Source organism: Pinus tabuliformis, chromosome 8, assembly GCF_031772625.1.
Source record: "Pinus tabuliformis cultivar Carrire ecotype Pingquan chromosome 8, CPIR1, whole genome shotgun sequence".
In the NCBI taxonomy this organism is placed as follows: Eukaryota; Viridiplantae; Streptophyta; class Pinopsida; order Pinales; family Pinaceae; genus Pinus; species Pinus tabuliformis.
Genome location: NC_142294.1, coordinates 650582956 through 650596438, shown reverse-complemented (window position 1 = coordinate 650596438; position 13483 = coordinate 650582956). Strand labels below are relative to the sequence as shown.

The 13483-nt window shown below is 28.5% G+C and overlaps 1 protein-coding gene across 1 annotated transcript in view; it reads right to left on the bottom strand.

Moving 5' to 3' along the window:
- Positions 1–13221, bottom strand: part of LOC149237218 (uncharacterized) — a 45621-nt gene extending 32400 nt beyond the window's left edge. The window contains exon 1 of the mRNA XM_089369204.1: positions 13081–13221. Coding sequence (XP_089225330.1) covers positions 13081–13221 — 141 coding nt within the window. The remainder of the gene's footprint in view (positions 1–13080) is intronic.
- Positions 13222–13483: the final 262 nt, after the last annotated feature.

Genomic DNA, 13483 nt, shown 5'->3' with positions numbered 1-13483 from the left:
CTAAGCACTTGATCAAGAAATATCTCAACCCTCAATCAAGTTGTTTGAGGACCTAAAGATATCTCAATCAAACGTTAAAACAAACCCTCAATTGAGCTCTTGTGTAAATAGAGGTTATCTAGAAGCTTGATTGAGCTAGTGGCTCGATCGAGTCATGTTTTTGAAATTTCCCACCAATACATCCTAGGCGTGGAATTAGAAAAAGTGGCTTAATCGACCCTTAAATCTAGATTGAGCCTTTGTTTAACCACATTTAAAGCTTGATCAAGCATTTTAAGTGCTCAGTCGAGCTCTTAAAGTCCTAAAAATAACAATTTTAGCACCCCTTCTATAGATTTATTTGCAACACCATTTTGTATCCTTGTCGACTTGGGAAAAAATTTGTCCTTAAGTGGCAGAGTTGATCATGTTGGATTCGTGAAGGAATCATCTATCTAATGGAATGTGAGTTTGACATTTTTGAATTCATATGATATTTTTGATCTAATTTCTTTTAAACGTAATGCTTCAGTTTTTTTCAATAGTTTCAAAGGGTTTGAATAAAAAAACAATAACATAAAATATACACAATGAAAAAATTAAAGAAAAAATACCAGTGTCTTTGTTTATGAGTCCTCTTCAAAAGGGTACTCTTGGTTTTTAAATTTATTTAAATAGTTGAAAAAAACTTACGTTAACACGTGTATGCAAAAGGAAATTGAAATATTACTTCGCCAACTTCAAAAAATAATAAAAAATGTAATTTTGCATAAATAAATTGATATGAAAAAACTTAGTTCTCTCCATCTAGATCATGCTTATATATATATATATATATATATATATATATACACATATATACATATATATATACACATACATACATACATATATATATATATATATGTATGTATGTATGTATGTATGTATGTATGTGTATATATATATGTATGTATGTATGTATGTATGTATATATATATATATATATGTATGTATGTATGTATGTATGTATGTATGTATGTATGTATATGTTAAAAATTACACATTTTAGACTAATATATGCTATGCGAACACATGCATACATCTTAAGATGTGCAAAAATTTGCAAAGACGAGCATTTCATTTAATGGAAAATTAATAGACTATATGACACTAATTTTTTTTGCAAAAAGTATCATTAAGACAACAACATAATTCTCCACAAATTGTATTTTTACTCTTAATCAAAATTCACAATGCTTATATGAATTTTGATGGATTCAATTCGATAAAAGAGTAAAATTTTGAAATTTCATTGCCACATTTGGCCCAAAAGTGTAACCCATCTTCATGCATTCACCCCATTGTGTACGAGAGTGAAAAAATATATAGCAATTTGAAAAAACATTTAAATTTTTTTAAATACATTTTAATTGGTAAACCATTGTAATTTAGTAATTAAGAAAACAACACGTTGTGTTCACAATGATAAAACATAATAATATTAGCTTGTCCCTCTCCAACAGTGTGCAAATATTTTCTTGTGTATAGATTTCTGCACACGGAAAGATCCACACAAGAAAATATCCACACAAGTGTATCATAATGAGCCATTGTGTATGACAGCGAAAACATGGCACTTAGAAAAAATATTTAAATGTTTTAAAATAATTTTGAATTAGTAAAGTATTGTGATTTAATAATAAGAGAACAATTTGTGATCACAATGATGCAACATAATAATATTAATTGCAAATTTATTCAGCGGGAAGGGGTATGTTGTTCCTTCAACTAGTGCTCTATCTTACTTTCCAATATTTCACATTAAATTAATATTTCAAATCTATTTCCGCATATTTCTTCACTTATGACATTTTTTCATATGACAATAATAATAATAATTTCGAAGAATAGTCTTCTTTACATTGTACAATGATACATTGGATCAAATTTATTCAATGATAAGTCTGTATTATTAGTAGCAGTTTGTTCATGAATGATGTGTGTTGACATCTTCTTGCTTATTGTCAAAATCCATTGATTATCGATTTTTCTTTACTACAATTTTTCCTATCTACACGTCAAACTCGATTGACTATCTAATATGTATGTTCAATATTTATAAGGTAACGTGACAATTGTAACCACTAATTTTGGTTGTGTTGTCTATAGAGGCATTTACCAGGTGTCCTTCATGCAATATGGTTGTGTTGTCCATAGAGGCATTCACTAGATGTCCATCATGCAATATTTTTATCATACATGTTATGAATGCATGTTACATTACCTTTTGAACGAGCTGGTTACAAATAGAATGCTCGTGTGGGCTACACGGTATTATTATAGTAATTTCATTTCATGAGGGATGATCTCTACAAGTTCATTTGAAGTGGAATTACAAAACGTGTAGCATTCTTACAGGTAAACAACGCATTAATTTTTTTTTATGCGAGTGCTTAGAACATTTATACAATATATGGTACAATATTGTAGTAATGATGTAAACTGTTTAAATACTGCATAATGTGATAATACTAAACACATTTACACAAAATGTGTTACTGCCATATAGTTATTACGTATGAATTACTTCTGTGCTATGAAATTAGAACCTATTTTCCTATTCTACTTATTGTAATTTGATTATGTTTTCATTACACAACACAATGTTTTTTTTCCCATATTTTTAATGTATTATAACTAAAAGAAAATCTTTTTCAATTTCCAAGAAACATATGACACTTAGGGATTTGGATCCAGGACAACAATTACAAGGAAAAAGTACTTTGAACATTTCTATAAACATTGTATCTGCTAAAACTAAAACCTAATTAGAATTTATGTACACTAGTAATCAATTTTTATTATCTTATTATGTTTTCATTAGAAAGTTCTTACTTAGTTTCAAGTATAATGTCCTTTTAAGTAGTGATTTCAGTGTACTATTTGTGAACAGGAAAAGATATTGAATGTGAATGATGTCACAGTAGAGATGGACGACAGTGTAGAGATAGCAATGAGCAATACTAAATAAAAAGATATCACAACAAACAAAATGAGAGAAACAGAAAGAAGTGAATAAATAAAGGAAAATAGGTACTTCTCAGCAGTTTTAATTAACTGTGTATTAGGTTGCTTTTTTTATTTGTCTTTTTTGTTTCTTTTTTTAAAAATTATTTCAATTCAATGCTCATGACCAGAAAAAAATAAATCGAGTCTACACCATTGTTCATCGAATATATTAGTAAAAATATAACAAGGAGAATTTTTCATGGCGTTGTCATGGTTACATATCGAACGTTTTCAGACAAAGAAAAAAAACAAAATAAATGCTCAGTGCAGACTTAACAAATAAGAAAGTGGAAATGAGAATAACATTGTTTGTGCCAACATAACTAATCAAACAACATGAGTCAAAACTTATTGCAAATGTTGGTGTTTCTATTATAAATTTAGAAATAATCCCAAAGAATAAATAAGACAATAGTGATTGTGAAAAAAATTATTTTTCTAAATGGTTTTAGCAGTGTAGAAAACATTTGCCCTATTTGTGAAGAGTATTGATTCATATGACAATTGCAAATCTATCACGTAATGATGATGCATTTTCAGTTGGCACAATCGTTGCTATTACAATTCTAGTAACGCACACAACAATGCAATATGTACTAGAAATCAAAGAAGGCAATGTAGACTAGGATAGGGTCACAATAAGGTTTAATTTATTTGGATGCTTTATTATTACAAAGTTATTTTCCATTTTTTTCCCACTAGAAAAAACAAATTTTCATTGACATAAAAATGAAGTTACATATGCGTAGCTTTGTATATCCTATTGTTCAAAAAAAGTTATTCTTCATATGTTATACAATTTTAATGTATTTTACAAATGTTGCATATGTAATAAGTTCAAGTACACGATAAAGCTGTTTCAGAATGTCTTGCAATTCAAAGAGAATTGTAACAAAATTTATTTATTTATTTATTTTTGTTGATCTTGCTAAAGAAAATAGTTAGAAAACAAGAAAGAGATTTCCAAATTTCACAATCGATGTTCATATGTCCGTTGAAAATAGGACAGAAAGCCAAAAATATAAGAAACATGTTTTCCTCTCCAAGTGGAATATGCATGTAAACTACATTATATTTTTATATAGACATAGATAAAGAACAAGCAATAAAAAAGACATTTGATTTCATGTTACTAAACATTTATTTTCTATATTCATTTTATAGTACTTCCAAGGATACTTCGCGATGATTAGTGCATATACGAACCCATTCGATATTGTATGTGCGAAATATAGTACTCCAATTACAAGTACTAGAACTATGAACAAAACTATGCTTTATTGCACCGCTTGCAAGTAGGATTCTTGCTTACTTTATTTCCATCGATTAAATTGTACCATACATCAAAATGATAGGACTGAAATATAGTGTATTATGAGGGGCGTGGAGCTGGAAAGTGTATTATTGACACTACGAAAAATTTCCTATGAGCAATACTATGCAGAATAAATAGATGTTATTGACATCTTGTCCAATTTCGAGACAAGTGGCACATTTACATAAATAATCAAAATGTATTTATGCATATATAATGACAATTTTCTTTATTTACATTGTCAAGAAATCTGGTAATGACACAATTCTCGTTTCTCAAATTGCCAAGTATACTAACATTACCTTAAATTTTATGGTTCAGTAATTGATCTTTTGTCGAACAACGCTTTTATTTTACTTAATGATTCAAATTTGATTTCACATGGTCAATCAATATGCTATACTTATGAGAACAAGATTAGCAATTTAATAATTAGAGCAAACAAAGTGATTGCTTCTACTAATGCAAATACTAGTATGACATTGTACAAGAACATATTCCAATGCACTATTTTGTTATGACTCTATGTTTTGTACTATGCTATGTCATGTTTACTTTATTTTAGTCTCGTTTCTTACATTGTTTTGTTGATTTATCAAATTTGCAAGTTCTATAACTAGTCAGACAATATTCCAAGTTGGTTAGATGACAATTAGCAACTTAGTTAATCATTTTCTAGTGACAATGTTATTAATTAATGGACTTCACAATCATGGTTTTACTTGTTTACAGTGTCGACCAACCCAATATTCTTTCTATTAAAAAAGTTATTTCATGCAAGATTTAAACAAATGTCTAAGTAAATCATTGCCATACAACGTTGAAACGTATTTCAACATCGAATAAGAAATATTATGATATAACTTATAAAACATGTTTCATTTATACATATGTTTATAATCCAGAATAGTCCAATATGTTTTTTTTGTTGTTGAATTAAGGCTTCTGTGATCCATATCAAGTTTATGAGAAAAAGTTTTTTGGCATAAATCACATGATAATACATTTGTCAACACGTTTCGAACCAACGAGTGTGGTTCATCGTCAGGACAAGTTGAGAATATTATAGTACATAGCCTTTAACATATACTAAATTTCAAAATTAGTTTAGAAAATAGCAAAAATTGGTACGATTTATTTACTAATTAATCGATCTTTCTGGACATTAACACTTCTAGTGATTATGTTGCCAGAATGGAGAACTGATTTCTCTGTTCATGTTTGCAAGAGATCTTATGAAAACATTTTTATGGCATCTAATACATCTTCATCTGGCTTAAGTGTTTATAGAAGTTTTAATATTTTATCCACTAACATTAAAATATCTTAACTAAGCATTAAGATATGTTGGCTTTCTTGATGTACCTCCGCTTGTGTGCTCCTACCATTTTTTATTTGGGCCATTTGTTCGTTGTTAGTAACAAATTCAAAAAACAATAGAGAAATTATAAAGAAAAACCTCGAAACACTTAACAGTTTCAGAACAACAGAGAAAGTCGGTAGCCTATAAATTACTAACGATTCTATAACAAAATTAACATTGAAAATTTGCTTTAATGGGAAACAAACCTACATATAATGCATCAAAGGTGATAATTCATCTAAATCATGAATTGACATCTAAGTATTGAAACAACATTGAACTACTATCAATTTTAATGGTATTCATTAACCAGTGTTCATAATCAATATGGCCAGTACTAGTTTACCTCATCTTTAATAAAAAAAAAAATATTGTAAATTTTTTACTTTAAATCATATATGCTTTACTTAAATTCCAACTTCACATAGTCCAATTAATATGATTATGTTTCATGATTGATCTGTTTTACACGCTTTATAAATCAATATCAAGATACTATTTTATCAATATTGTAAACCACATTTTATTTTGATTAACTAAAGATTTTCTATCAAAAAATGAAATTATTTTCCGTATTTATTCACTAAATGAATGTGTATTCAACACATTTACTATGTAGACTTGCCTTGTTATCAATCAACATTTACTTTGTAGAAGACGAAGTGATTTTAGATTTCATATGTCAATTTTGACTTGGATGCCTTATTTCCTTTGTCTCATTATCCAAATATTAAATGAAAATTTTTCATTGAAATAAGTAAATTAGCTAACAATTTGCAACTTCGTGTGGATTTTATCATTTTTCCTTAAGCTAAAAACTAGCATTTCAAAACTATTATAACTTTGTAGGGAAAATAAATGCTTTGATTCTAAACTCTACACTTTAACACCTTAACAAAACTTTTAGGATCCAAAAAAATTTCAGGATCATTGCATTTCCAAAAACCATTTTTCTTTGAACATCACTAGAAAGCTATAACAGAATATCACCATCAATTTCAATATTGCATTTTCATATGGGCACAACATAATAGAAATTAATCTCAAACTATTTAGTCAAGAAATAGTCTTCAAAATAGTTTCAATCTACCATCGAAGAAACAAAATTATGTCCATTCACATAATTATCACTTTCCCTCCAACTTAAAGTCTAATACACCAATTGTACTTCCTCCACATATCCTCCATTTACGACTAATATTTCTGACTCGTGACATGTAGATACAAACTACATATCACTAGTACCAACACCAACAATATATCTAACTGAAGCTGCTCCTTTAAAAGCACTATGTAATCTTCATTTCACCAAATAAATATATAAAGGAGTATTTTATAATATCAATAGATATGATTTTATTGATATGTTTGAAACTAGTAATCATTACATAATGCGTCAGAGTATATGCTATTAAGTGTTTCAAGGATAACGTAAGTGTGTTTCGATTTGTTGAATATATCTTAATAAGATTGCTAAGCATTAATTAATTATTCAATGTTAAATGTGATTTCCAATTTTTCACATCTTCATAAATATTACTATCTCAACATATTTTTGCATATAACACCCTTGTCCTTTCTCACATGCTATAACACTAAATTCTTCCAATAGTTTATACGTTATTTTTTATCATTGCAATAATTACATAATAAAATATGTTATAAACGCTAATATTATATTGCACAAATAACGAGTACAAAATTTGATATTAAATTTGATAAGTGAAAATTGATGTTTTATATTGGCTATGAAGCGGTCCTGTGGCATTGCATGTTAGCTTTGAACTTTTCCACACTGAGTCTCTGCACTCAAACAAATTTGTGTACTCACGCACGTGTTTTGAGAAGAAAACTACGAAAGCCTTTAATGTAGAGAACACAAATTCACACAATAAAAGCTTGAAATATTCCTCTACATAATGGAAGTCCTCCGTATTTCTACACATGTGACTAATTTCATAAAGATAACCATAAGCAAATTTTCTACTCAATGATGTGAGGATTAGTGCAGTTGTAGGTTTTTTGCATCAGCTTAGCCAGGAAGGGGGGGAAGCTAAACAAATCTCCAATTAATATTGTTATGTTTCCTTGTATGGTTATGTGAAGGAGAATGATCTAGGACTTCTAGAACAATTCAAATTTTCGTTGTACATAATTTTTTCCACACTCCACATAACATTTACTTAATTGACTAGTGATATTTGGGAGTATAAAGATATGCATTATTTATAATTAGAATATTACCAATAGTATCGTATGGGTCCACTGTTTGCCTCAATGTTATTGCGAACAACAAAAATCAATCATTTAATACTAAAATATAACATCTTTTAGTGCAAATCATCGAGATTCACATAATGGAATCTTGAAATCTTCCTTTGTACAATGGACTTTCACTACACTTCCACATTTGTGCCTAATTTTAGAAAGATAACCATAAACAAAGTTTATGCTCAATTATGCGAGAATTGGTGCGGTTGCAAGTTCTTTGCATAAGCCTGAGGGGGTTGGTAGGGGCAATGAAACAAATCTCCAATTAGTGCTACTTTCATAACAATTCATATTTTATTTGACAAAACTTTCTTTGCGCTCCACATAACCTTTATTCAATTGACTACTAATATCTATAAAAGAACAAGATGTTTGGAGCACTCTTCCAGCAAAAGGGAATATGAGATATGCATTATTTATAACTAAAATATTTCCAATAATATCGTATGTGTCTAGCACTTACCTCAGTGTTGTTGCGAACAACAAGTATGTGTTATTCAATGGTAAAATATTATCAATAAAATCCTTTAGTGCAATGTGTGGAGATTCACACGATGAAATCTTCCTCCGCACAATGTACTTCCTTTACACTTCCACACATGTGCTTAATTTGACAAAGATAACCATAAACAAAGATATGTTTAGGTTCATATGAGATATTTGTTATTTAAAATTAAAATATTACCAATAATATCATATGGTTCCACCACTTACTTCGTTGTTATTAATTGTTAAACATTAATTAATTTCTCAATGTTAAGTGTGATTTCCAAGTTTTTGCATCTTGGTAAACATTACCATCTCGATAAAAAATTTCCATATAATACACTTGTCCTTTCTAAGATGATTTAGTACTAAATGCTTCCAATAGTTTGTATATTACCAATTATCATTACAATAATTACATAATAAAATATGTTATAAACACTAATGTTAAATTGAACAAATAACAAGTACAATATGCAGTATTAAATTTGATAAATGAAAATTAATATTGCATATTTGTTATGAAGTGTTTATACAACACATATATACACAATGAAAGCTTAAGAGTTTCCTCCGCACAATGGAATTCCTTCGCACTTTCACACATGTGCCTAATTTCAGAAATATAACCATAAACAAGGCTTCTTCTCAAAGATCCAATAATTGATGTGGTTGTAGGTTATTTGCATAGGCTCAGGCAAGGAGGGGTCGGGGAGGTTGCACATCCTTTACTCAATTGACTAGTGACATTAAGGAATACAAAGATATGAATTAGTTATAATTAAAATATTGCAAACAACAAATATGGATAATTTAATACTAAAATATTAGCAATAAAAGCCTTTAGTGTGGAGTGTGGAGATCCACACAATGAAAGCTTGAAATCTTCCTCCACACAATAGACTTTTTTTGCACTTCCACCCATGTGCTTAATTTAAGGAAGATAACCATAAACAAAGCTTCTTCTTGATGATGCAACAATTTATGTGGTTGCATGTTCTTTGCATAGGCTCAGGGGGGCGAGGGTGACTGGAAAAATCTCCAATTAATATTAGTGTGTTTCCGTGTGCTATTTTTAGAACAATTCATATTTTCCTTGACAAATATTTGTTCGCACTTTGGACAACCTTTACTCAATTGACTATCGACATGTATAAAATACTAAAATGACCAGAGGGCTCTTCCAGCAAAAGGAAATACAATGATATGAATTAATTATAACTAAAATATTACCAATAACATTGCATGGGTCTAGTGCTTATCTCGGTGTTATTGTGAACAATAAGTATGTGTTAATTAATACTAAAGTATTACCAGTAAAACCCTTTAGTGCTAAGTGTGAAGATCTGCATAATGAAAGCTTCCTGAATGCAATCGACTTCCTCCATACTTTCGCACATGTGCCTAATTTGATAAAGATAACCATAAACAAAGAGATATCCAAAAATAAAGAGATATGCATTATTTATAATTAAAATATTACCACTAATATTGTATGGGCCCACTGCTTTCCTCGTTGTTATTGCGAAAAACCTTTGCTAAATAGATATTAACAAATATAGATTGTTTAATACTAAATACTAGTAATAAAAGTCTTCAGTGTGAAGTGCAAATATCTACACAATTAAAACTCCGCATAATGGACTTTCTCCACACTTCTGCACATGTGCTTAATTAATTCGAATGTAGAGATATGCACAATGAAAGCTTCATCTTCACAATGGACTTTCTTCGCAGTTCTACACATATGCCTAATTTGACAAAGATAATATTAAGCAAAGAGATATTCATAAATATGGAGATATACATTATTTACAATTAAAATATTACTCATAATATCATATGGGCCCTTCGCTTGCCTCATTCTTATTGCAAGAAAGGTTTGTTAAATACATATTAATATCACTACTAAGCATTAATTAATTATTCAATACTAAGTTTGATTTCCGAATTTTTGTGTCTGTGTAAACATTACCATCTCAATAGAATTTTTGCATATAACACATTTGTCCTTTCTCACATGCTTTAGTACTAAATACTTCCAACATTTTCTATGTTTCCTGTTATTATTACAAAAATTAGGTAACTAAATATGTTATAAACATTAATGTTAAACTGTAAAAATAATGAGTATAATATGAGATATTAATATTGTTATGTTTTTGTGTGTCGTTATGTGTGGGAGAACTAACAAGAACTTCGAAAATAATTCTGATTTTCATTGTATTGAATTTTGTTTGTGCTTTGCACAACCTTTGCTCAATTAATTATTGATATAATTAAAATATTATCAATAATATTGTATGGGTTTATCACTTTCATCGGTGTTATTGTGAACAACAAAGATGGATTATCTAATAATAAAATATTAGCAATAAAAATATTTAATGCGAAGTGTGGATATCTACACGATGAAATCTTGAAAGCTTTCTCCATGCAATGGACTTTTTCCGCACTTTCGCACATGTGCTTAATTAATTTGAAATGGGGAGATCTGCACAATATAGAGATATTGAGAAATATGAAGATAAACATTATTTACAATTAAAATATTACCAAAAATATTGTATTGGTCCACCGAGGGGTGCAAATGAAGATGTGCGGAGGTGATTCCTCAAAAAAAGCATGCACATAAAACAAATGCATGTACCTAGAACTTTCACTATGTAAAAAACTTTGCGCAATGTTTAATTATTTAAAAACATATTCATTAATTAATAACAACTTTGAATGTCAATGACTCTACAGAAAGTATCATTGAGTACAGAAGTAATTGTGCACGTGACGAAAAGTATCATTGAGTGCAGAAATAGGTGTGGAGGTGGTTATTCGTGTATGAAAATGGTTGTGCGCGTGCGGAGAGGATGGTTATGCATGTATGAAAGTGGTTGTGCACGGAAATGCTCGTTAAAAAACATATATAAAAAACAAAACCATATGAGCACGTTAATTATTAACCCAGAGAAGAACTATATTGCATCACAATTATTAATCTTCTTAACCTTACTCCATGTGTATTGAATAAAAGAAATCTAGAATCATATAAAATGTGTTTTTCATTTTTACCATCTAGCCAAGTTTATATTGATTTGCATTTCACTTGAACATGTAAATACATAAAATGTTCGCAACTATTAATCTTCTTAACCTTACTCCATGTGTATTGAATAAAGGAAATCGAGAATCACATAAAAAGTTTTTTTCATTTTTTCATTTTTACAATCTAAGTAAATTTATATTGATTTACATTTTGCTTGAACATGTAGATTTTATGAGGGTACATTTATCTTTATCTTTTAGAATATCGGTTATATTGATTTACATCTTACTTGAACATGTGGATTTTACGGGAGTGCGTTTTTCTTTTATCTTCTGGAATTTTAAAACATGTATTTATTTTGACATCAAAAATTCAGTTATTTTTAATGTTTATATTGAAGGAAGGCTATGCTCGTGTACTTTGAAGGAAACAATGCTTATATTGGTATACGATTATAAAACCAATGCTCAAATGTCAAGATTATTTTTGTGTATTGGGAAGGAAGCAATGATTATGTTGGTTTATGCGTTTGGATGGAAATAATATCCATATTTAGGAGAAGATGTAGAAAGTCTTTATAACACATATTATTGTAAAACATCAATATTGAAGAAAAGAGGGAGAAAGTGTTTATAAAACATATATGGATTATTGTAAATTTTGAAATATTATAGATGAGAACTTTAGGCTGACCCAAGGAGGAAAGGAATGATTAGAAGATTATGTTGAGAAGTTTTAATTTAATTATATTTTTTTTTAGCAATTATAAATTGGAATCAAAATCCTCAAACTACTACTAATCGGAAATGTTCGAGAAATATTGATAAATACTAATTGAAAATAACATTTTACAACTTTTAAACTAAAATACAAATGAAATCTTCAATAACTATTCAAAAACTATTATAAAAAAAATATAAAAGTTATAGAAGAACTACTACACAATCCTCGAGAAATATTGATAAATACTAATTGAAAATAACATTTTACAACTTTTAAACTAAAATACAAATGAAATCTTCAATAACTATTGAAAAACTATTATAAAAAAAATATAAAAATTATAGAAGAACTACTACACAATCCTCAAGAGCAACACCAACGGGTACAACTTTTGTCTTACAAGTCTCAATTTGAATTACTTAAACTTGTTCAAAAAGTTCTTTTATAATAAAAATCTAATTATAATTTACCATTAAACTCAATAAATAAAATATTAAAGCTAATGAATAAAAATATTTTAATTTCACTTTTTATATATATTTCTTTGAAATTTTCTAAATAATTAATAATTTTTTTTTTTTTTAATATCTTGTCCCTTAACTTCTTAAAAAGTCAAAATTCTTTCATGATAAAAATCTATTTGTATTTTATTATTTAATATAAAATTTAATAAATAAAAATATTTTAATTTCATTATTTCATATATTTCTTTGAAATTTTCTAAATCACATATAAATGATCAATTATTTAATAATTTATCCATTAACTTTTTAAAAAGTCAAAATTCTTTCTTGATAAAAATCTAATTGTATTTTTTTTCAGAGAGAAAATCCACATATGGCCGAAGCCTACAGATATTTTTACAATACGGCCGAAGCCAGCAGAATACGGCGTAGCCGTTCGAAATCGCCCAGCGAGGGGCCGCCGCAGGACTCGATCACGGCTGGGGGGTGCGAAAGCCAACCGCCCCAGCCGTCCAAACATGCACGTCATGTGCGTGTTGTATTTTACCTTTTTTAATGAATACAAATATTTTAGTTCCATTATTTTTATATAATTCCTTCTGAATCATTTATAAACTATCATTCCTTTAAAATTTCTAAATCATTTATAAACTATCATTTTTTAAGTTTGATAGTTTATTCCTCCACTTTTTAAAATCTAAACTTTAAATATTTTTTTAATGTCACTATGTAAAAGAAATGGTTAAAAATGATTAATATTAAGGAAATGTTATGATATTTTTATATTCTTC